The following is a 23,240-nucleotide window of genomic DNA, read 5'->3' as shown; positions in this document are numbered from 1 at the left end:
ATGAATTAGTACAATATTTTACACTTTATACATTTCATGGTAAGATACATGAGTGACTTAGTACCACATGGAGTTCCTATCAATATCTAAAATATCGATGATATCGGAAATATCGATAGTCTAAAAACACGAAAATCTCGATAAAAATTTCGAAATAATATAAATATTTTAGATCATGCTCCAGACGACAACCTGTATCCGCGTGTTTTTTCACCGTCACCGTCACCCTGTCTCTCTCTCTCCCACCTCTGTAGATCTCACTCTTTTTTTATTAGTCGAATAGATCTCACTCTCTCTCTCTCTCACTCCATCAGAGTCAAATCCTCCCATACTGTTTTTCAATTATATTGTTTCCGTATTTATGCTTTTCACTGGTCGCTCACAAGAATTAGGGACCCCGTCTCTCTCTCTCTCTGACTCTCTCGCTCGCCTCTGAGAAAAACCCATCGCAACCAGGTACGTCCTCTGCTCAATCCTCGTTGAACAATAGACCCCATCTAACGATTCAGATCCAACCCCACTCTCCAATTTCACTCACTCACTCTGTTTCTGCATTGCCCATCTGCAACTTCGAGTCTCTCTCCAAAAAAGATCTGATTTTTTTGCTGTTTTTCTTACAATTTTCATCTGGGCAAATTCAGATCGAACGTTTTCAGCTTTGGGAATTAACATTGCCGACGATTTTTGCGATTTCACGAGCTGGGTCGTATCAATCTCTGTCAATTTTTGTTTGTTGAAGTTGGTCTCACATTTATTATACATATGGCAACAATCAACTGTCGGTGCTTTGCGTCTGTTAATGCTTGATCTTTTTTTGCGGGTCTTGTTTCTGATTTTACCCTCCTCCATCTTCACTCTTATGCTTTCTACTGGTACCATTCGTTTTTGTATGCCATTTATTTCAGACATTTAATGTGTGTAGACAAATCAGGTAGTGGTACTTTTTTTTTCCAGATTTGTTCCTCTTTGAAAGAACAGGGTCAGATTGGAATTCCTCTTTTTATTGCTGGGATTGAATTTTTGTTTTTCTTGTACTTGTTTCACTTGCTTTGGTCTGGTTGGTGTCGGCTTGTGAGTTTCTAACACTACCTTTTAGCTGTTAGTTTCTGGTTTTCCTTTTCTGTTTTAAATAATGACATTAAGATATCTACAACCAAAACCTAATAACTTTTTCTTTTTCGTATAATATTGATTGGATTAGGATGATTCGTTGTGAATCTTGCGATTTAGTAAGTTAAAGGGCTGTCTTCCTTTCACCTGGATTACTTGAAGTGATGAGTTCAATGGTCTTAATCTTATATGTTAATTTCAATGTTAAATTCGTAGTATCGCGGATCATTTTCTTTATGTACTGGCATCGTATGTGTGATCTATGGAACTAACCAGTTTAATCTTGTTTTGGTGATTGAAGCTGTTTCTGAAGTGAGACATCGACTGATCTTCCTTTAGGAGGAAACTGGAGCTGGCATCTTGTAGCTTGGTTTTGAACTCTGCATGTTGAAGTCAAAGTAGAAGGGGGATTATCTTGTTGGTTTGCAACAATGTCGAAGGGAAGGGCTGACGGGAGCCCAAAGAAACGTTTGGTCACCTCAATTCTTGTTCTGGTGATCATTTGTGGTCTCCTATACTTGTATTCTAAGAAAAATGATTCCTCCACTCTTGAGTATGGCAGTAAGATAAGAAAATTCCGTTCTACTTACTTGGGTGCGGATGAAGATGTTGATGAATCACCTCCCAAACTTGGTGAAGATGAAGAGGATGGTGTTATATTGAAGAGCATACCAGTGAGTTGCCTTCGCTAACATTTACTATGTTGTTTCACTTCATAGTGTACTTATGAGTAATTTATCTGAGTTATCTATTTTTTAGGCTAATATAAGTATGTTCTCAATGATGAAGGTTTGTGATGACAGACATTCAGAACTGATTCCTTGCTTAGACAGAAACCTAATCTACGAAACAAGGTTGAAGTTGGATCTGTCTGTGATGGAGCATTACGAGAGACACTGCCCAGTGCCTGAAAGGCGATATAACTGTTTGATTCCACCTCCTTCTGGATATAAGGTGAGATCCTGCTTAAATCATTACATCAAATGGAATGAGCGAGGAAAGGTTGTACTAGAAGTTTCACTTGAATTGTATGGTCTGAAGCTTTTCTGCTGTTTTTATGTAAATAGATCCCAATCAAGTGGCCTAAAAGCCGAGACGAGGTATGGAAAGCAAATATACCTCATACTCACCTTGCGACCGAGAAGTCTGACCAAAAGTGGATGGTTGTCAAAGGTGAAAAGATTGGATTTCCTGGAGGAGGTACTCACTTCCATTATGGAGCTGGCAAGTACATCGCTTCAATGGCTAATGTAAGACAGTGGCCCTTCACAGGGTAAAAATTGAATTAGTCAGTAGAAATTTAGTAATTCTGTAATTTTTTCTTTCATGATAAAACACTGACTATTTTTAGTTTGGATTGGCAGATGCTCAACTTTCCTAAGAACATTTTAAATAATGGAGGAAGGCTCCGAACAGTCCTTGATGTTGGTTGTGGTGTTGCTAGTTTTGGAGGATACCTGCTGTCTTCTGATATTATCGCAATGTCCTTGGCACCTAATGATGTTCATCAAAATCAGATCCAGTTTGCATTGGAGAGAGGAATTCCTGCATATCTTGGTGTTTTAGGGACCAAGAGACTCCCTTACCCAAGTAGATCTTTTGAACTGGCTCATTGTTCTCGCTGTAGGATTGATTGGCTTCAAAGGGATGGGATACTTCTCCTTGAGTTAGATAGGGTACTTAGACCGGGAGGTTATTTTGCCTACTCATCTCCTGAAGCCTATGCACAGGATGAAGAGGACCTTAGAATTTGGAAAGCGATGAGTGCCCTTGTGGAACGGATGTGCTGGAAAATTGCTGCTAAAAGGAACCAAACTGTTATTTGGGTCAAGCCGCTGACTAATGATTGTTACATGGAAAGACCTCCTGGTACTCAACCACCCCTTTGCAGATCGGATGATGATCCAGATGCAGTCTATAATGTGAAAATGGAGGCTTGCATCACGCCGTACTCTGAGCGTGAGTACTATTTCCTCCATTTTCTAAATGATTTCTATAATTTTCGTGCTTTGTTAGTTGTCTTGAGAAGTCTCAAAATAACATGCTAGAACCTTTTTTTGGTCGATTACATTGTTATTTGAGAATTACTAATGTAGAAAATGGACTCACCTGGAACTATAGATTGCTGATACTTTTGCAGTATCTAGTTGTTTAAATGGCAGAGAGTTGAGAAAGCACTTACATTTTGTTGGTGTGTTCTTTTCAGAAAACCATAGAGCAAGAGGAAGTGGTTTGGCTCCTTGGCCTGCTCGATTGACTACGCCTCCACCTCGTCTTGGTGATTTTGGCTATTCCAGCGACATATTTGAAAAGGACATGGTAATTCTCAAAAAACCTGCATGTTTTTTACCTACTCCGCCGTGGTTATATTCACATATATAAATTACAAACATACAAATACTTGGTGTATGACAATATTGACGTGGTGCAGGAAGTTTGGCAACAACGAGTTGAAAATTACTGGAATCTTTTGAGCCCAAAGATTAGTTCTGACACAATAAGGAATGTGATGGACATGAAGGCAAACCTGGGTTCATTTGCAGGGGCTTTGAAGAACAAAGATGTTTGGGTTATGAATGTGGTGCCAGAAGACGGACCTAACACACTTAAAATAATATATGACAGAGGACTGATAGGCTCAGTACACAACTGGTACGTTGAACAATCTTTATGAGTTAATTTGCTTTTTATTTTTGACAACTCCCCGTATGGTTGGGGCAAACGGAAAGATGCCGGAGAGGATGGTACTCACTACTGGTTAGGCAAACTAGCCAATGAAAAATTCAATTAGAAACTTGTAGAACCTTGAACCGTTAATGGTGGTTGGTGTTTAGAATGAGAAATTCCCATGCCATGTATAGATTTGTTACTCTTAAAATATTACTAGGAAAGATCTCAGGCTTACTTTCGATATGGGAACGAGAGAACCTTTCGTTGGATTGCATTAGGGATTAGTGCATAATGGATAAACAACATGATATCAACTATGGTTGCCACTGTAACATGGCATCAGATATTGATATATCAGTTTGGTGCAACTGGTGACAGGTGTGAAGCCTACTCAACCTACCCACGAACTTATGATCTACTTCATGCTTGGACCATCTTCTCCGACATTGAAAGGAAAGGATGTAGCGGCGTTGACTTGTTAATTGAGATGGATCGCATCTTGAGGCCCAAAGGTTTCATCATTGTGCGTGATAACCGAAGGGTGGTGGAGTTCATAAACAAACATATGAAGGCGTTACACTGGGATGCAGTGGCTACCGCTGATGCGGAGGGAGGCACCGAGAAAGATGATGTGGTGTTTATTATCCAGAAAAAGATTTGGCGTACGAGCGAGAGCTTTAGAAATGTAGAATAGCGCGACATGATCCCGGCATTTCACAGCGCTTAAGGAGGTGCTGATTTTATCTATAATTTTGTTGCATTTGGTCAAGTTACATTTTTGTTTTCCACAGCTTTCCCAATTTTCTTTGTTCCTCTAATTGATACAGAAAGGGCACAATTTTTACTTTCTCATTTATAATTCATTGGGAAATTGTAAAATAATCACTTTCTGCTGTTGATTGGAGAAAAGTGGAGGCATACGCCATCTGCCTTTGAGGGGACTGAATCTGTAATCTTTAGCAATATATACGAGTACTAAAACGGAAAACTATATGTGCGTTTTTCCTATGCACTCGATTTCAAAATCCCGTCTTGAGGAAATGCTCAAACGCCCCTTGGCCCCTTGAAAACTTTGACATGTTAAAAGACTTGTAGTAGTCGAATTTAAACCACTCAAGAGGCCAAGGGGCCAAGGGACGTTCGAGAATAATGAGAATAATGAGTCGGGAAAGGAAAAATTGATGAGAGTGATGATGTAATCGACGCAGTTCATTGCAAAGTTATGTACTTCTGATATGTCGAAGTTATACTAATGATGTGAAAGATGAAGCCCGTCCCGTGGGTACAACTTTCTTTTTCTATAAATATGATCTATGGGTAAATTAAATTCTGAAGTTAAAGAGGTACATGTATAACATAACAAAGAGCCCTACAAAATTTGTTCTATAAACTCCCACGCTCTGTTCGTCTCTAAACGAAAGTTTCCTCACCCTTTCGATATCTCTTTCAAGGCCGAAAATTCTTTTGATCTCTCTAAATGGGAGATTGCTTGACTGCCATTTCAAGCAGATTTCAACTTGGATGACGAAGAGGCCAGGTGGGAAAGAATTCGGTGTCCGACAAACAGCAAGAAGGCCCCCAACAATCCAAGCGTTTTGAGAGTCGTAAATAGATCCAACTGTACATGGAACACACAAGTAGGCAAAGCTTAATCCATGTGCAGGGAAACTGAAATGACGTTTACTAGTATGCCTAATCTTAAACAACTTTGTATGGTTGCCTCAGAAACTGCATTCAAAAGCCAAAATCATCTTCAATAAGCGTAACCTATGTTGCGAACAAAATATATATTAGTGTTATTTTTTGGGTTCTAGAACACAGGTCACCCTATAAATATTAGGAAAACTAATGAAAATGGTTTGAAAACTTTGAGTTTTAACGATAAGGACAAAATAAAGGGTAAAGTGAATAGTACCATGATTGACTTTTTAGTGTAAAAATGTGGTTTTTCGTTAAAGTGAACAGTACCGGAAGCTTTTCGTTAAAGTTCCCATAAATATTAAAATGAGATCGTCCAGATCATTGGGGATATGAAGCAGATGGGAACCTTCCTGACTGAAAGTGCAAGTAAACAGAATTAATGGCATACCTTCAACCAGAAGAGCACATAGAGCAAAAGAACTGCAGCGATGCCAACATGGAATAGGATACCGAAGGCGGCGGGTACTGCTGAAGTGGGGAAGTTCTTCAGATTTACCCCCAAGCGTAATAGCTGTTTAATACATAAAATACAGTTAATTAGAATACAAAATGGGTAAAAACTTAAAGAATGTTGACAGCAACCAAATCTCTTTTGGCCCTTTCGTACTCTAGAGAATGTCAGTTTATGAACAGGTCACCTCAAACCAACTTGGACTTTCCAAGGGTATTCGAGCATGAACTGTTAATAAATTTCAGAGCCAAATGACAACAGATCAAGGATTCACTTAAGAAAGACTCACTCCAATCAAAAATCCAATCAATGGCAAAAGCACGAGGCCCAAGAAAACGAGAGAGAGCTCCTGAGAAGGACGCTTTTCTGGAACCCTAAAGATATGGGTTATCTCAGCTTTGGGCCCATACTTTGAGTAAGGATCAACAGCTGGAGAAGGAGGGTGCGAGGCCTTCTCAGGTGCTTCTGGTAGATCCAAATCAATCTGGCCAATAGCCCGTAAGAAAGAGTTTTCCTGTAAAAGAAAGAAGTTCGCTTAGACAACAGCACGTAAAAACTAAAAACAATTCTAAAAACTTGAGGAAAGCTCACGCTTACCATTACAGCATCGCCAACAGTTAGTTGAATGTCATAACTACCAGACAGATAGAAAAACTTCTCCACTAATCCGAGAAAATCCTGTAACAAGATACCAAAACCAATCAAAACAAAGAAATTAAAGAGCTCTCCTTGGGGTAAATCCATGACCTAAGATGGTGAAAACTGCACTTTTATATTATTCAAGTATCCAGACATTAATCATGGGTTTATTTATCACAGTATCACCTATATAGATAAATTAAAAAAAATGAAAAATCTAAGGATCTACATTTCTAAAAGAGCGCTACATGGCTCCACATAGTGTTCGCAAAAATCAGGCCCATTTGACTGCACATACATGCATAGTAATCTATGCGGGGGAAAAAAAATCGCAGTGAGTTGTGACCAAGTATGCTTTCAACTGACAGTCTTCAAAAAAAAAAAAAAGAGCCAAAAGTTAGGGGATGAATTCAAAGAAACTTTACCAGTATTTTCTCAAACTTTTGGCCAGAGATTCCCACCACAAAGATATGTTCAACCTTGGTCTCATGTGTCAACTTAAGAAATACCTGCGGCCCAACAAATGCCTAAGAGAACTGAACGGAGAGCATTTACTTAAGAATACAAAAAGACACAGAATACAAACCTGATGAGGCTTAAAAGCATGCCCTGAAGGAGTGGTCAATTGAAAGGATAGACGCAGCTTTTGGAGGTGGTTAGCTGATAGTGAGACAGTACTTCCTCCGGCTAAATTTAGTCTGTTAAATCGACAACAAACAAGTAACAAAAAGTTTATATATTTCAGAAGGGAATAAGCACGGCTTTTGTCATATAACAATTATAAAAAATGAAAAAAAAAATATAAAAAAATCCACATTGACCATGTGATTACAAGCATTCAACTTGCAGATAAAAATTCAGAAGAAGAAATGATAGAGCAGGAAATATAAACCAAATAAAATTTGAGTACGTACTTTTTCTGGGTTTCTATGCTCCCAATATCACTATCCAGTACTGCAATCTCTGCATTTTCAATTTTGATAACTCCTGTGATAAATATCTGTACTTGAGTAGACCCTCCAGTTGCATAAACATTTTCTTCTTCAGAATCATGCAGAACCACCTACGAAAATTTGGTAAACTCAGTACAAATTGAGGTCACATGGAAGTTAATCCAAAGGAATTAACCAAAGGAAAGAGAAGGGTACCTCAAAGACAAATGTGTAACTTCCAACATCGATACTTTCTGGCAGAACATCCAAGAAATGGGACCCACTTTCTTTGTCAAACTTGAGTTCCTACATCACACACATGATAAAGCAGTGAACCAAACGCCATCCATGCAAAAATCTTGTAAAAAAAGGATATCCAAAACTAATTTGTGATAGGAAGAAAAGAAGGGAAAAAAAGTTATTACCCACCTGGCTTGCAATTTTGGACGCAGCTTTTGAACCAGAACTGAATGCTTTCACCAGCTTAACTGTCAGAGGTGGTGCACTTGAACCAAGCACGGTATTCACTTTCACCTGATTAAAATTTCCAGTACAAATAACACATTTGAATTAACCAAAGTATGTTATTTGGCATAAGCAACATTATTTTGTAACTATATCTTTTCCTCGGTAAAAAAATTAATCCACAGATGGGTGATAAACACTGATTCTGTGCAGGTCAATTAAAAGCAGTACACTTTAGAAAATAATATGAGCATAACTTAGTACAGGAGTTTGACTTTTGAACAAGAGAACAAAAAACATAAAAAAAACAAAACAAGTCGGATTGAGGAAAAAGGTAAACAGTGCAGATTTCAAAAGACAATACATACTATATATGTATAGATATACATCAAAGAAAAGGCATATCCTTCTATTGTAACCTAGGAGATGCATATATATGTGTGTGTGTGTGTGTGTGTGTGATACCGTAATACCTCACAGCAATCAGTTTCAAAGAAGAAATGCTGTGTTGATAAATTGACAAACCTGGAGCAGGTCTTTCTTGGTCAATGAAAGCACTGTAGCTGGAAGTGATAATACCAAAGGAATAGAGACCCTGCACCAGAAAAGAGAGAAAAAAACACACAAATTAGGGCACAAAAAAGAAAATTTAACTTTAGATGTTGCATTGCACAGTTAGAAATGCAAAATACTTGGGAGATGCTATTCAATAAAAGAACAGGGTTTAGCACTTGCTTATTGCTTTCCAAAGACGCTAATGAGTCTATTTGGTTGAAAAAGTCTTTAGCATTGCCAGGAATGCCAATTCCAAGGAAGAATTTTGCCAGACCCAATATCTTGTCCCCTGGAATCTGCAAACTCTAAGCTAAAGCATTAGTATGCATATAATACCAACCCCCTCATTCCCCAAAAAGAAATTGCATTGCGCGGAAGAGCAGGAAAGAAAGTGGCACTGAGTATGCTTCCAATCACCTTTATGTTTCCAGATGTCACAGTTGCAAATGCTGTTAATCCTCGAATAACTGATGCAGTAGTTGAAAGAGGACTCTGATGCTCACGCAGATCAACAACTTTTTCATCAAAGTAAATGGTCCCATCATCTACAAAACATAGTTATATGATTTCACATGAATAACAAATATACCAGACAATTAAATGACAAAACCAAACTGAAAGCTGGATTGAATAATTAATGAAAATAAAACAAATAACCTGTGCATAGACATCAAAATGCATGCAGACTGCAAGCTCATCTTATAAAGCTAAACTTGCTTGGGTATCACTAAAATGACAGATATAAAGTTCCATGATATCACCCAGAAAAAAGATGCAATTAAAGCAACTGTGACCCAAAATACCAAATTTTTTGCACCATACTCCTGGTAAAATGTGATGATATAGAACTTCACAGAAGCAGTTCATGAACCATGGATTACTATATATAGTGAAAATCCAGATTAGGTGAGTCTAAAACCTACATCAGCTTCTGCCCTACAGAATAAAAAATTATAGCATAGGAAAAAGAAAAATGAAAATAACAAGCTTATAAGGAGACATCTGTTGGAAAATAATACAAAGATACACATACCATATTTCTCAATACTGTCAAAAAGCTTCAAAATATCACTTTTCAATGTACCAATCTGCCCAGAGACAACATTATCGAGTATTAATAAAATGAAATGTATAACAGAAAAGGACAAAAAATTTACAATAACAGAGTAGAAGCACATTATACTAATAAGATTTGTACAACTTATTACACATCTATATAAAAAAAGACTAAATGGAACAGAAAAATAAGTCCACTGATACTGGTAATTATTTGGTCAGTGTGTAAAGATATAACAATTCTGAGATATTGTATTAATTTATACTTTGTCGGTTGAAACGTCTAAGATACTATTAAATTAATGGCATGCAATATCTGAGACGTGTTTCTGTGCTGATCATATAAACCACACTTGCATGCACAGATAACATAATGTGGCACGTGTTTCTGTGCTGATCATATAAACCACAATTGCATGCACAGCTAACATAATGTGGCCAGTGGCCACATGTGTACCTTAGCTATTTTCTTCTACGGTTTTCTACATCAACAACAACAACAACAAAGCCTTTTCCCACTAAGTGGGGTCGGCTATATGAATCCTAGAACGCCATTGCGCTCGGTTTTGTGTCATGTCCTCCGTTAGATCCAAGTACTATAAGTCTTTTCTTAGGGTCTCTTCCAAAGTTTTCCTAGGTCTTCCTCTACCCCTTTGGCCCCGAACCTCTGTTCCGTAGTCACATCTTCGAACCAGAGCGTCAGTAGGCCTTCTTTGCACATGTCCAAACCACCGTAACCGATTTTCTCTCATCTTTCCTTCAACTTCGGCTACTCCTACTTTACCTCGGATATCCTCATTCACAATCTTATCCTTTCTCGTGTGCCCACACATCCCACGAAGCATTCTTATCTCCGCTACACCCATTTTGTGTACGTGTTGATGCTTCACCGCCCAACATTCTGTGCCATACAACATCGCTGGCCTTATTGCCGTCCTATAAAATTTTCCCTTGAGTTTCAGTGACCTACGATGGTCACACAACACGCCGGATGCACTCTTACACTTCATCCATCCAGCTTGTATTCTATGGTTGAGATCTCTATCTAATTCTCCGTTCTCTTGCAAGATAGATCCTAGGTAGCGAAAACGGTCGCTTTTTGTGATCTTCGCTAGATTGCTCCGGTCATTAGTGTGGATAAGTATATAAATGGATAGAGATAGGAAAGCAAACACCAGATGTACGTGGTTCACCCATATTGGCTACGTCCACGAAATAGAGGAGTTCTCATTAATTGTGAAGGGTTTACACAAGTACATAGGTTCAAGCTCTCTTTTAGTGAGTACAAGTGAATGATTTAGTACAAATGACATTAGGAAATATTGTGGGAGAATGATCTCGTAATCACGAAACTTCTAAGTTCCGGAGTGTGGTATCGTCTTGACTTGCCTTATCTGACTCGTAGGTAGATGTGGCATCTTCTCTGGAAGTACTCTTCCTCCATCCAGGGGTGGTATCTTTAACTGGTGGAGATGCACAAGGTAATGTATCAATTTCACTTGAAGCTTACTTGTAGTTTCAGGCTTGGTCAAGCGCGATACAAACCATGTAGTAGGAGTCCTCCAAGTCGCCGAGCTAGGGGATCTGCCGAAAGAGGTGACAGACAAGGTAAGCAATCAGAGCTCCAAGCAATCAGTCCCAGATCAGAACTTTGACTTCGAGTTCCGGTTGATTGTTCACATTCTCCCTATCTTGCAGGCAGCATGAAGGATAAAGAGAAGAAAAATGAGAAGAGATGATATGGGATACTTTTGCTTTTGAAGAAGTAACTTTCCACAGGCTTATTCTTGAATTGGGCTGGAGGGTTTTCTGGTTTCCTCCAGAGTATAAGGCCGACTTAAGAATTTGAGGGTCAAAACAAGTCCATCAAATCTATAGTACGTTCGACCCTGCTGATATGGGTTACTTTTGCTTTTGACAGAGTAGTGGATGTATCGGCACGTGTGCTGTTACGCTTGTCTCCACATGCTTCCTTGTATCCTTCTCACTTGCCCTATCTGTTCCTCAGGCAGATGCAGTATCTTCCCTGGAAGCATAAGATGTTGAAGATGAGTACTCGAGAGCAATGCCAGGTAAGTAATCAAGTAAGGGGTTCCAGGCAGTCAGTTCCTGACTGGAAGCTTGATTCCAAGTGCTGACTGATTGCTCTCTTTCTCCTTGTCTTGCAGGTAAGAACAAGGCTAAAGGAAAAGACACGGAAAAAACATGATATGGGATACTCTTGCTTTTAACCCTGATGATATGAGATATTCTTGCTCTAGTATAGCTTGTTTGCAGAGGTATTATCGGGGGGAAAGAAAACTGAATATTTCGAAAGGCTTCTTTGGGAGTGCCCTCTCAGATATGAGGAAGGGTTGAGCATTTTTGCAGGTCTGCCTGTCTGTTGGGGATAGAGGTCAACATATATAGGAGTCTCCCTAACAAGTAGTAATGCTATTCCTTTACCCTGCTTGGTCATAACACGGTAGTGGGAGCTGTCAGCTTCACATGTTTTAACTCTGTCAGAGCACTTTGAAAAAGTGGTCTGTGGTATCTGGAAAGCTGATGTTGTGTGTAAAGATTACAGACAAGCTTTATCCAAAGAGATCCGGCTCTTGAAGTTGGGAAAGTGGTGCCTCTTCGGTTTTTGAACAAGCAATCCTGTTGGAGATCTGGCTCTCGAGATTCGGAGAACGATGCCTTTTCGATTTTTGAGAAAGCAATCCTGCTAGGGGTCTAGCTCTGGAGATTCGGATAGCGGTGTCTCTTCGATTTTCGAGAAAGTAATCATGTTGGGAGTCTGGCTCTCGAGATTCGGAGGGCGGTGCCTCTTCGATTTTGGAGCAAGCAATCTTGTTGGGAGTGTTTTCTCGAATGTGAGAAAAGGTTGGGCATGTTTGCTAGTCTATCTTGCCACGAAGCACAGAGGTTGACACACAGGGACTTTCCAATTATCCAGCAGTGGTACTGTTCCTTTACCCTTTTTGTTTCACTCAATTTCGTTGAGTATTGAAAAAGTTATACTCAATTGAATCTTACCCAGTTTCCGGCGACCTCAGTGGCTTTCGAGGCAATTTCCGGCCAAACCACGAGTCAGACGTCGTGTGAGGTACCATTCTCTTCATCTCTTCGAGGGCTACAACTTTCCTTTTTGTTTCACTCAGTTTCGTTGCGTATTGAAAAAGTTATACTCATTTGAATCTTACCCAATTTCCGGCGACCTCAGTGGCTTTCGAGGCAATTTCCGGCCAAACCACGGCGAGTTGGCCGGCGTGCAAGGCATCAATCTCTTCGTCTCGTCGAGTAGTAAAACTTTCCTTTTTGTTTCACTCAATTTCGTTGAGTATTAAAAAAGTTATACTCATTTGAATCTTACCCAGTTTCCGGCGATCTCAGTGACTTTCGAGGCATTTTCCGGCCAAACCACGACGATTCAGACGTCGTGTGAGGTACCATTCTCTTCGTCTCTTCGAGGGCTACAACTTTCGTTTTTGTCTTGCTTGATTTCGTTGAGTTTTGACAAAGTTATGGCCGTTTAAAGTGGGTGTAAATTTTCGGCCGAAATTCTGATTTTCTCCTATTGGGAGAGTCCCACATCGCCCATGCTTGCTCACTGCCCTCGCAATTTGTCCTATAAAACCCACATTCCCCTGCTCAGTAAGCCATATCTTGTTCTCCCTTTGGGCTATGATCAAGTGAAGTATGTGTTGAGTTTTCTCAACATATTTAAGTATTTTTTAGTATTATGTGGCGATATTATCGATAATTTCGAAAATATCGCGATATTATCGATATTATCGATAATATCTCGATATTTTGACGAAAATCATTTGGATAGTTAAAAAAATATCGGATCTCCAAAAAAACGATAATATCGGCGATATTTCGCTGATATTATCGATTTTTTCTTCCATGTGCACTTCTAAGATCTTGATTTGTCCGACCTCTTCTCTCTTCAACACCTTTGAAAATGTCTGGCCCCTTCGACCGTCGTTTTGACTTGAACCTTGTTAAAGAGGCAGCCACGCCTTCTCCAGACAACATATGGCGCCCATCCTTCGTCTCCCCTACTGGTCCTCTTACAGTTGGAGATTCCGTGATGAAGAATGATATGACCGCTGCGGTAGTGGCCAGGAACCTTCTCACTCCCAAAGATAACAGACTACTTTCCAAACGGCCTGATGAGTTGGCTGTTAAGGATTCTCTGGCTCTCAGTGTTCAGTGTGCAGGTTTTGTGTCTAACATGGCCCAACGCCTATTTGCTCGAACCCGCCAAGTTGAATCATTGGCGGCTGAAGTGATGAGTCTCAAACAGGAGATTAAAGGGCTCGAGCATGAGAATAAACAGTTGCACCGGCTCGCACATGACTATGCTACAAACATGAAGAGGAAGCTTGACCAGATGAAGGAATCTGATGGTCAGGTTTTACTTGATCATCAGAGATTTGTGGGTTTGTTCCAAAGGCATTTATTGCCTTCGTCTTCTGGGGCTGTACCGCGTAATGAAGCTCCAAATGATCAACCTTTGCTACCTCCTCCTTCTAGGGTTCTGTCCAGTACTGAGGCTCCAAATGATCCCCCTCCAGTGCCTGCTCTTTCTGGGGCTCTACCGACTGCTGAGACTTCTCCTAAGCAACCTTTGTGAAGGCTCCCGCTTGTTTGTTTATTTTGACTCATGTATATGTACATATTTGTGACTTATCGGGAATATCAATAAATAGCTTTCCTTCATTTCAACGTATTGTGTTAAATACACCAAAGCCTTCTTCGCTAAGTTCTCTGAATTTTCTTTTGTTGAAGCTTGTATGTTAAAGCTTTGTGAGTGAAGCATGTAGGTTGAGGTAGTATTCCCTTAATTTCCCGAGTGAGGAAAACTTCTCGGTTGGAGACTTGGAAAATCCAAGTCACTGAGCGGGATCGGCTATATGAATCTTTGAACGCCATTGTGCTCGATCCTGTGTCATGTCCTCCGTTAGATCCAAGTACTCTAAGTCTTTTCTTAGAGTCTCTTCCAAAGTTTTCCTAGGTCTTCCTCTACCCCTTCGGCCCTGAACCTCTGTGCCATAGTCGCATCTTCTAATCAGAGCGTCAGTAGGCCTTCTTTGCACATGTCCAAACCACCGTAACCGATTTTCTCTCATATTTCCTTCAATTTCGGCTACTCCTACTTTACCCCGGATATCCTCATTCCTAATCTTATCCTTTCTTGTGTGCCCACACATCCAACGAAGCATCCTCATCTCCGCTACACCCATTTTATGTACGTGTTGATGCTTCACCGCCCAACATTCTGTGCCATACAGCATCGCCGGCCTTATTGACGTCCTATAAAATTTTCCCTTGAGCTTCAGTGGCATACGGCGGTCGCACAACACGCCGGATGCACTCTTCCACTTCATCCATCCAGCTTGAATTCTATGGTTGAGATCTCCATCTAATTCTCCGTTCTTTTGCAAGATAGATCCTAGGTAACGAAAACGATCGATCTTTGGTATTTCTTGATCTCCGATCCTCACCCCTAACTCGTTTTGGCCTCCATTTGCACTGAACTTGCACTCCATATATTCTGTCTTTGATCGGCTTAGGCGAAGACCTTTAGATTCCAACACTTCTCTCCAAAGGTTAAGCTTTGCATTTACCCCTTCCTGAGTTTCATCTATCAACACTATATCGTCTGCGAAAAGCATACACCAAGGAATATCATCTTGAATATGTCCTGTTAACTCATCAATTACCAACGCAAAAAGGTAAGGACTTAAGGATGAGCCTTGATGTAATCCTACAGTTATGGGAAAGCTTTTGGTTTGTCCTTCATGAGTTCTTACGGCAGTCTTTGCTCCTTCATACATATCCTTTATAGCTTGGATATATGCTACTCGTACTCCTTTCTTCTCTAAAATCCTCCAAAGAATGTCTCTTGGGACCCTATCATACGCTTTTTCCAAATCTATAAAGACCATGTGTAAATCCTTTTTCCCATCTCTATATCTTTCCATCAATCTTCGTAAGAGATAGATTGCCTCCATGGTTGAGCGCCCTGGCATGAACCCGAATTGGTTGTCCGAAACCCGTGTCTCTTGCCTCAATCTATGCTCAATGACTCTCTCCCAGAGCTTCATTGTATGACTCATTAGCTTAATACCCCTATAGTTCATGCAATTTTGTACGTCGCCCTTATTCTTGTAGATAGGCACCAAAGTGCTCGTTCGCCACTCATTTGGCATCTTCTTCGTTTTCAAAATCCTATTGAAAAGGTCAGTGAGCCATGTTATACTTGTCTCTCCCAAAACTTTCCACACTTCGATTGGTATATCGTCTGGGCCTACTGCTTTTCTATGCTTCATCTTCTTCAAAGCTACAACCACTTCTTCCTTCCGGATTCGACAATAAAAAGAGTAGTTTCTACACTCTTCTGAGTTACTCAACTCCCCTAAAGAATCACTCCTTTCATGTCCTTCATTGAAAAGATTATGAAAATAACCTCTCCATCTATCTTTAACCGCGTTCTCTGTAGCAAGAACCTTTCCATCCTCATCCTTGATGCACCTCACTTGGTTTAGGTCCCTTGTCTTCTTTTCCCTTGCTCTAGCTAGTTTATAGATATCCAACTCTCCTTCTTTGGTATCTAGTCGCTTATACATATCGTCATAAGCCGCTAACTTAGCTTCTCTCACAGCTTTCTTCGCCTCTTGCTTCGCTTTTCTATACCTTTCACCATTTTCATCGGTCATATCCTTGTATAAGGCTTTACAACATTCCTTCTTAGCCTTCACCTTTGTTTGTACCTCCTCATTCCACCACCAAGATTCCTTTTGGTGTGGGGCAAAGCCCTTGGACTCTCCTAATACCTCTTTTGCTACTTTTCGGATACAACTAGCCATGGAATCCCACATTTGGCTAGCTTCCCCCTCTCTATCCCACACACACTGGGTGATTACTTTCTCTTTGAAAATGACTTGTTTTTCTTCTTTTAGATTCTACCATCTAGTCCTTGGGCACTTCCAAGTCTTGTTCTTTTTTCTCACTCTTTTGATATGTACATCCATCACCAACAAGCGATGTTGATTAGCCACGCTCTCTCCTGGTATAACTTTGCAATCCTTACAAGCATGGAAGAAAAAATCGATAATATCGGCGAAATATCGCCGATATTATCGTTTTTTTGGAGATCCGATATTTTTTTAACTATCCAAATGATTTTCGTCAAAATATCGGGATATTATCGAAATTATCGATAATATCGCCACATAATACTAAAAAATACTTAAATATGTTGAGAAAACTCAACATATACTTCACTTGATCATAGCCCAAAGGGCGAACAAGATATGGCTTACTGAGTAGGGGAATGTGGGTTTTATAGGACAAATTGCGAGGGCAGTGAGCAAGCATGGGCGATGTGGGACTCTCCCAATAGGAGAAAATCAGAATTTCGGCCGAAAATTTACACCCACTTTAAACGGCCATAACTTTGTCAAAACTCAACGAAATCAAGCAAGACAAAAACGAAAGATGTAGCCCTCGAAGAGACGAAGAGAATGGTACCTCACACGACGTCTGAATCGTCGTGATTTGGCCGGAAAATGCCTCGAAAGTCACTGAGATCGTCTGAATCGTCGTGATTTGACACACTCCTGGCTTCCAAAATTCAATTCTTTTACTTTATATAAACTTGAAAAAACATAATCGGCATCTAAATTAAAGTTTAGTCTTATTCTTATGTGTAAGAAATTTAAAGTGTCAAATTCGGCACATTATTCTTCATCATTTTATTCACTTCCCTTTTTTTTTTTAATATCCTAAATAAAACCTCCAAATATTGTACTAATTAATTATATATAAATGATTATGGTGTGTTTAAACTTCTTTCATTAATTACTACATATTTTCTACCCTCACAATGTTTGCCAGCTCGCTATATAATCAACTTAAATCAGTTAAATCCATCATGCAATGCATTTCCTTCCAATTTTTTGTGATAAACTAATAGATAATTGACTAAATAAACATCCTACAAAGTTTCATTAAAAATTTCCAAGTTTTTCTTACAATTTCCGTGGTTTCCATGTAATTTTTATCGATATCGATATTATCCCGATATTTCCATCGATATTTCCGTGTTTTCGGACTACCGATATTTCCGATATTACCAATATTTTCTTCCTTGCTTACAAGTTATACGATCCCCTTTCCTCATTAGAAGAAAATCTATTTGTGTTTTTGACGACCCACTCTTGTAGGTGATCACATGTTCTTCTCTCTTCTTAAAGAAGGTGTTGGCTAAGAAGAGATCATATGCCATTGCAAAATCCAAGATAGCTTCCCCATCCTCGTTTCTCTCCCCAAAACCATGGCCACCATGAAAACCTCCATAGTTGCCTGTCTCCATGCCCACGTGTCCATTTAAATCTCCTCCTATAAATAACTTCTCCGTCTGAGCAATTCCTTGCACCAAGTCTCTAAGGTCTTCCCAAAATTTCTCCTTCGAACTCATATCCAACCCTACTTGAGGTGCGTACGCACTAATCACATTGATAAGTTCTTATCCTATTACAATGAATATATATAGTTTTCAACTCTTCTAGAAAAAACTTAGCCTCAGTTCACTTTAGTTAAACATAATAAGAATATGTTTGATTGGTGCCTGTATAAGCAAGAGAAAGAATGTAGACTACCTTAGACTGATCAACTTCAGAAGATTCTAATACGATAACTCCAGAAAGTGCTTCAAGAGCTAATCCTGCAAGGGGGATGGCAAGCTCAAATAGTGAGTATAAGCCACTTACAGTTACTAAATATCTATACCATGTTCCGCGAAGATGTAAAATAAATGGTAAAAGAAATATTGGTCTTCATAACAAAGTGCTGCTAAATCCCCTCTATTTGAATAAAGATCTAAGGGGAGCAAAGGAATTTAGGTGTCTGGAGGGAAAGTTCCCACTTGACATCACCAATTGATCAGAAAAAGTTATCCATGAGAAAATATGAAGCATAACAAAAGTCATTACCAGCAGCATAGGTACTAGCCTCAGGATTATCTGAACTGAAGCGCCACCTTCCATCACTCTGGCTGAGAGACTGCAACAATATTTCACAATCATTCATAAATTCAAAAAAGAAATATATTCTTATGTGAGACATCAAAAAAAGTGAATGCAAAAGAGGGAAAATGATTGAGAGTTCAGAATCCGAACAACCCATTCACATTACAAGGAAAATAAAGTTGCGACCAGAAGCTAAGAATTATCTGACATAGCAAGTTCTGTCAGGACCTGGAGATAGCAAAAACTGAAAATATTTCATCTAAGAAATACCACTAGTTGTTGTGGGAACTACCTTGATAGAATGGAAAATCCCACCAGCATCAACAAGAAGTACATCGACTTCAGGACTTTGATCCTGCAGCAAGAAAGACAAAATACAAGAATTAGGAAAAGAATTCATAATCTAAAGACGTAGGGCCTCAAAGAAACACAGAAAAGAGGCCCTTGCACAATAGTTCAAACAATTAAAATAGTAACATTATTCAAAATATTTGTTTTTTTCCCGCATAGAGTTGATTTTATTTTCATAAATCACCATTCCTACATGTTGAATCTGCAGCCAAACTAAGACCTCAAACCAAAAAGAAGATGTAAACCTGAGTTGGAAAGTGCTGCCGAAAGGTAGATCAACAATTTACCTTAATAAGTACCAAGCTTCCAATTGAGTAGTACAACTCAAGCAATGAACTTGCACCATTGACATTAGTTTTAAGTCTTGAAGCAATGCCCTAGACAAGGAATTAAGAATTAGTCACCAACTTCATTATTCTTCCACATAACTCATAAGTAATTACTTTCACGTCGAGAACAAAGAAAAGGGTGCTAAAGACTTAACAGTACCTCAAATACTTCATTTGTAACCTCGCATTCCAAAATGCCGTTAACCTTTAAGGCGTAGAACAAATCCTTTGGGGCAGACGACGATGACCTGAGTTTTTCAACAACAGACTGACAAGTAGCGGTCCGTATATCGGACTTCTTATTAATCCCAAGAACCTCAAACGATCTTAAGGCTTCATATGCCTCTTCTAAACTGTCAGCAATTTATCGAAATCGAATAATTAAAATCAAATTTGAAATCAATATCCAAAATAAACTACTCTAATCACGCAAATGAAAACAAATTCCACCAGAATTAAACGCTAACCGCGCATTATAGTAAAATGCAGGGAAAAAACCGAAACTTTAACGTCAAATCGCAGAATTCTAAGCGGTGACGTCACATAAAAGTGAAATAAATCCCTTTTTAATTGATCAATCGGAACATCCAAAGCATTTCATTTTCTCAGAAACCAAACGGAAAATATAAAATTAAACAAAAAGATTAATCATTTCGAGGGTTGAATTACCTCCCGAACGATCCATCGACGGGGGCAAATAGCTCCGCAGCCGCGGACCGGTGAGAGTCGGAAATCGGGTGGAAGACAGAAGCAGCAGCATGGCAGATCGAAACCGCCAAAATCAGGACCAGAAATCCGCCGAGGTTTCCGGTAGCCATTCCTGCAACAGTAACGAAACCAACAGCTTCAGATACGTAAATTCACTCGCGCATTTGTGTACGAATGCGATTCGGAAGACGCTAGGGTTTCAGATCGAGAGGAGGAACGTACGAAGAGCGTTGGAGAGAGAGAGTGAGATGGTCAACGGTGTTGAACTTCCAGGGCGAGTGAGGACTGAGGGGAGAGAGTGAAGACTCTGGGGCAGCTACGAACGAGGTCGTTTTAGTACGTTTGTTTGGGCTTTTTTGGAATTTTAGGGAATGGAGACCCGCGCATGTAATTACTTTTTTTTTACTTTTTTTTTTTCTTTTTCTGTACTTTCTTGCGTATAAATTAACAATCCGGTCTTCTGATTGGTCGAGCCTTGTCTCCGCTGTCCCTGTATTTCGAGTAAATATGGAAAAATCAATTTGCCTTTACGTGATGGACACTAAGACAATGTAATTTGTGTCGCTAATATTGCAGACGGGTCGCGTGGGTCTTGTTGATATATATTTACAGGTGAGAGAATTAAAATTTGACTCAAATAAATAACAAATTTGATAGTAAATTTATTGTGTAACTTAACCGGAATAACTATAAGGAAAAAAAAGGCCCATAGACGATAATGATGAAGGGCGTTGTGTCTGGACGGAATGGACACGCGGAAGGTGCCATGTAGTGCGGAATATTCCGAATCTCATGTAAGACAACTAAATGAACCTCGACGTGCTGCAGAAGAACTGGCGTTGAGCACAGGATAGGTAATTGAGCTAGCCTGTTCGTTATGGGGAATCAATGCTCCTGGCCGAAAGAGCTTACCTCTGGCACCTGGCTTTCTCCAGCGCCCTCGTTGTTGCGGAAAAAAGCCTCAATATTTTTTTAAGCAATCTTTTGTAGAACTCGGGTGTTAAACGAGGTCGTCAGACGTTGGCTAGTACAGATGAACTCTAGCACCCGAGTTCGAATGTCTCTCTCCGTACTTTATAGCTCGTTTGGATATGTTTTTAAAATGACTGAAAAAAATTTTAGAGAAAATGTTTTTGGGTTCTGAAAGCACTTAAAAGTGCTTTCTGCAAAACACACAAGTTATGTGCTTCTTCCAAGAAACACTTTAAGTGTTTTTCCAAGATTTACTTGCATTTTTACTAAAGATTGGTTCTAAAAACATTTTTACTAAAAACACTTTTAATCATTTTAAAAGCATATCCAAAAAAACTCTTAGATTGGTTAAAATGAACTCCGAAATTGGATTAAGGTGCGATGATAGCGTCACACCAATTATATTTGCGCGGATATCAGCTCATATATACATTCAATTCAAATCCATGGTTGTATAAGTACCTTAACTTGGGTAGATAAAGGCTGAAACTAAATTCGCAACGCATATTAATAGAAATCTACGACACTCAGGAAAAACTTAACGGATAACCAGTCCACAATCATTTGTGGTGCCGCTACATACCGGTGGTAGACATTCAGTTACAGTACCGAATTCAACCAGATAACACACCTAGTAAAACTTGAAGCTCCGAGACACTTCAAAAAACGACATGAAAGCAGCGAAAACATGTGAAGTACTCAGTACTTTAGAGGTGACTGCTGGGTTGGCAACAATCCAAAGCGCTTCTTCAGAAGATACCTTTGCCTTGAATATTTGTCATCAGGGGAGAAGCGGGCTGCAGTTAATCATGGGAAAGAAATGGATTAGTAACAAAAAGAACTGGGACGCTTTTCGCACAGAACATTAAGAAGAGTAACAGACACCAGATCATCACAGGACTCACTACTTATACACACATAACACAACCATTCAGAGCACGGCATTGAGAATTCGGGAACAATCAGGCAACAGAGAAGACGTAGGTTACAGCAATCAATCTTATATTTTTGCAATTACAATAGCAACGATCGGAAAAATCTCGTGAAAGATTACAGCTCCAAGCATCTAGAAATATCCAAAGGATTCGTAGAAAACAATCAGCCGGGAACTTAGGACTACTTTTGATTTCATCCGTCTCCTACCATCGCGATAGCAGTAAACAGTGAAGATCCCATACTATATCAACAACAGGGGTACAAAACCCTCACTAGTCACAACATAAACAATCAATGCAACCACCGATTCAGACAACTATCAAAGCAGAAAAGCTTATAACAAGCTCGAAAAAAGACTCGGACATCTTACCGGGATGGGCAGATTGCGTAGCATGCCCAAGTGGTGATTCCCTCTGCATTCACAAAAGCAAATGAAAAATTCAACAAGTACCTCAAAAATCGATATGCCGGCAAGTCACTACGTGTTCTAACAACAACCCAAAACACTCATCATCATCACATACCTTGGTGGTGTACACTTTGTTGCCATTCTCGTTTATGTAGTATTGAAGATACATGCTGCCTTGCCTGCTTTTTTCTTCAACCTGCTGAAAATTAAAAGCAATTCTCCATGAAACCCTCACAGAAATCCTTATTAAAAAAAAAAACTCCGCTGAAAATTTTCCAATTGAAACCAACCCATTAACTCCAACTAGTAAAATCCCTAGAAATTTCCTCGATATTTATTTTTTGGCGTTAAAAAATCTCGAATTTTATCAAAAAATTGTTTAGTAATCTTGAAATTGGAGGTTTTAAAACATGAAAATTATGAATTATTAAGGAGAAAAGACAAGAAATTGTTCAGAAAAAACATATTAAATTCGTACCTGAGAGCTCCAAAATGTAGGCGGAGAAGGTGCTCGGCGTCCGCGCTAGGGTTTAAGGTCAGTGAAGACTCTGATTTTGCGGAGATATATGCTGGATTAGCTTCCGAAATTGCCCCTCTACTGTTGCTTATTGCCAAAACGAACCCAAACTCTTGGCCCAGATAACAATGCCCGAACTCCGACCACTTTGCTTTTGTTGAAAATTTTAAAATCTGAAGCCCAATAGGCCCAATTCAATAGTAAGAGACTGAGACGGAGAGCAATATTTTTATGAAATTGTTATTGATACTCCGAAATTTTATCAGATTTCTTGTAACTTGTTAGTTTTGTGTTACGGTCATCGGGTACTTGATTCAATTGACACCAAGTTAGATGAGCGTCCCGTAATTTCTTATAACTTGTTGGCGTTGTGGATCAGCTAAATGCGGCATGTCTTTAGTTCGATTTACTTTACA

At 39.4% G+C, this 23,240-nt stretch overlaps 3 protein-coding genes across 11 annotated transcripts; 1 reads left to right on the top strand and 2 right to left on the bottom strand.

Moving 5' to 3' along the window:
* Positions 1-189: 189 nt before the first annotated feature.
* Positions 190-4,768, top strand: LOC103445614 (probable methyltransferase PMT3). Of its 5 annotated transcripts, none has more exons than XM_008384628.4 (8): positions 190-456; positions 1,412-1,784; positions 1,900-2,064; positions 2,178-2,360; positions 2,475-3,069; positions 3,317-3,429; positions 3,542-3,762; positions 4,159-4,768. In XM_008384628.4, the coding sequence occupies exons 2-8, from the start codon at positions 1,542-1,544 to the stop codon at positions 4,472-4,474; spliced, it is 1,836 nt and encodes a 611-aa protein (XP_008382850.1). In that variant the 5' UTR covers positions 190-456; positions 1,412-1,541; the 3' UTR covers positions 4,475-4,768. The 5 variants fall into 5 exon arrangements, with proteins under 5 accessions (XP_008382850.1, XP_070663256.1, XP_070663258.1 ...); XM_070807155.1 differs by lacking the exon at positions 190-456 and adding an exon at positions 466-931; XM_070807157.1 differs by lacking the exon at positions 190-456 and adding an exon at positions 468-738.
* Positions 4,769-5,059: 291 nt separating this feature from the next.
* Positions 5,060-20,348, bottom strand: LOC103445666 (dolichyl-diphosphooligosaccharide--protein glycosyltransferase subunit 2-like). 4 transcript variants are annotated; one of them, XM_029109971.2, is made up of 20 exons: positions 20,213-20,348; positions 19,952-20,102; positions 19,443-19,635; positions 19,241-19,330; positions 18,895-18,957; positions 18,567-18,636; positions 18,234-18,298; positions 9,557-9,611; positions 8,941-9,068; positions 8,704-8,828; positions 8,494-8,563; positions 7,933-8,037; positions 7,720-7,809; positions 7,486-7,634; positions 7,158-7,269; positions 6,997-7,080; positions 6,530-6,610; positions 6,222-6,446; positions 5,870-5,992; positions 5,060-5,398 (listed from the first exon to the last, which is right to left on the bottom strand). In XM_029109971.2, exons 2-20 carry the CDS (start codon positions 20,098-20,100, stop codon positions 5,282-5,284), a joined length of 2,094 nt encoding a protein of 697 aa, XP_028965804.1. In that variant the 5' UTR covers positions 20,101-20,102; positions 20,213-20,348; the 3' UTR covers positions 5,060-5,281. The 4 variants fall into 4 exon arrangements, with proteins under 4 accessions (XP_028965804.1, XP_070663255.1, XP_028965803.1 ...); XM_070807154.1 differs by having other exon boundaries at positions 8,704-8,819; XM_029109970.2 differs by having other exon boundaries at positions 19,952-20,245.
* Positions 20,349-21,446: 1,098 nt separating this feature from the next.
* LOC103445611 (H/ACA ribonucleoprotein complex subunit 3-like protein) lies at positions 21,447-22,954 on the bottom strand. 2 transcript variants are annotated; one of them, XM_008384625.4, is made up of 4 exons: positions 22,786-22,954; positions 22,423-22,506; positions 22,269-22,311; positions 21,447-21,759 (listed from the first exon to the last, which is right to left on the bottom strand). In XM_008384625.4, the coding sequence occupies exons 2-4, from the start codon at positions 22,474-22,476 to the stop codon at positions 21,662-21,664; spliced, it is 195 nt and encodes a 64-aa protein (XP_008382847.1). In that variant the 5' UTR covers positions 22,477-22,506; positions 22,786-22,954; the 3' UTR covers positions 21,447-21,661. The 2 variants fall into 2 exon arrangements, with proteins under 2 accessions (XP_008382847.1, XP_008382848.1); XM_008384626.4 differs by having other exon boundaries at positions 22,423-22,503; positions 22,786-22,879.
* Positions 22,955-23,240: the final 286 nt, after the last annotated feature.

Source organism: Malus domestica, chromosome 10 (genome assembly GCF_042453785.1).
Source record: "Malus domestica chromosome 10, GDT2T_hap1".
Classification (NCBI taxonomy): domain Eukaryota; kingdom Viridiplantae; phylum Streptophyta; class Magnoliopsida; order Rosales; family Rosaceae; genus Malus; species Malus domestica.
Note: the sequence above shows the minus strand (reverse complement) of the source record. Positions and strands in the feature narration are given on the sequence as shown.

Excerpts from the sequence above, each read along its gene's own strand:
- LOC103445666 (XM_029109971.2), bottom strand. The coding sequence starts at position 20,100 with ATGGCTACCGGAAACCTCGGCGGATTTCTGGTCCTGATTTTGGCGGTT. Across the intron at positions 7,810-7,932 it reads CGTCCAAAATTGCAAGCCAG|GAACTCAAGTTTGACAAAGA; the intron begins GTGGGTAATAAC and ends TGTGTGATGTAG. Across the intron at positions 5,993-6,221 it reads TGATTGGATTTTTGATTGGA|CTATTACGCTTGGGGGTAAA; the intron begins GTGAGTCTTTCT and ends TGTATTAAACAG.
- LOC103445614 (XM_008384628.4), top strand. The coding sequence starts at position 1,542 with ATGTCGAAGGGAAGGGCTGACGGGAGCCCAAAGAAACGTTTGGTCACC. Across the intron at positions 2,065-2,177 it reads CACCTCCTTCTGGATATAAG|ATCCCAATCAAGTGGCCTAA; the intron begins GTGAGATCCTGC and ends TTATGTAAATAG. Across the intron at positions 3,070-3,316 it reads CATCACGCCGTACTCTGAGC|AAAACCATAGAGCAAGAGGA; the intron begins GTGAGTACTATT and ends TGTTCTTTTCAG.
- LOC103445611 (XM_008384625.4), bottom strand. The coding sequence starts at position 22,476 with ATGTATCTTCAATACTACATAAACGAGAATGGCAACAAAGTGTACACC. Across the intron at positions 22,312-22,422 it reads ACAAAGTGTACACCACCAAG|AGGGAATCACCACTTGGGCA; the intron begins GTATGTGATGAT and ends TTGTGAATGCAG. Across the intron at positions 21,760-22,268 it reads TACGCAATCTGCCCATCCCG|CCCGCTTCTCCCCTGATGAC; the intron begins GTAAGATGTCCG and ends GATTAACTGCAG.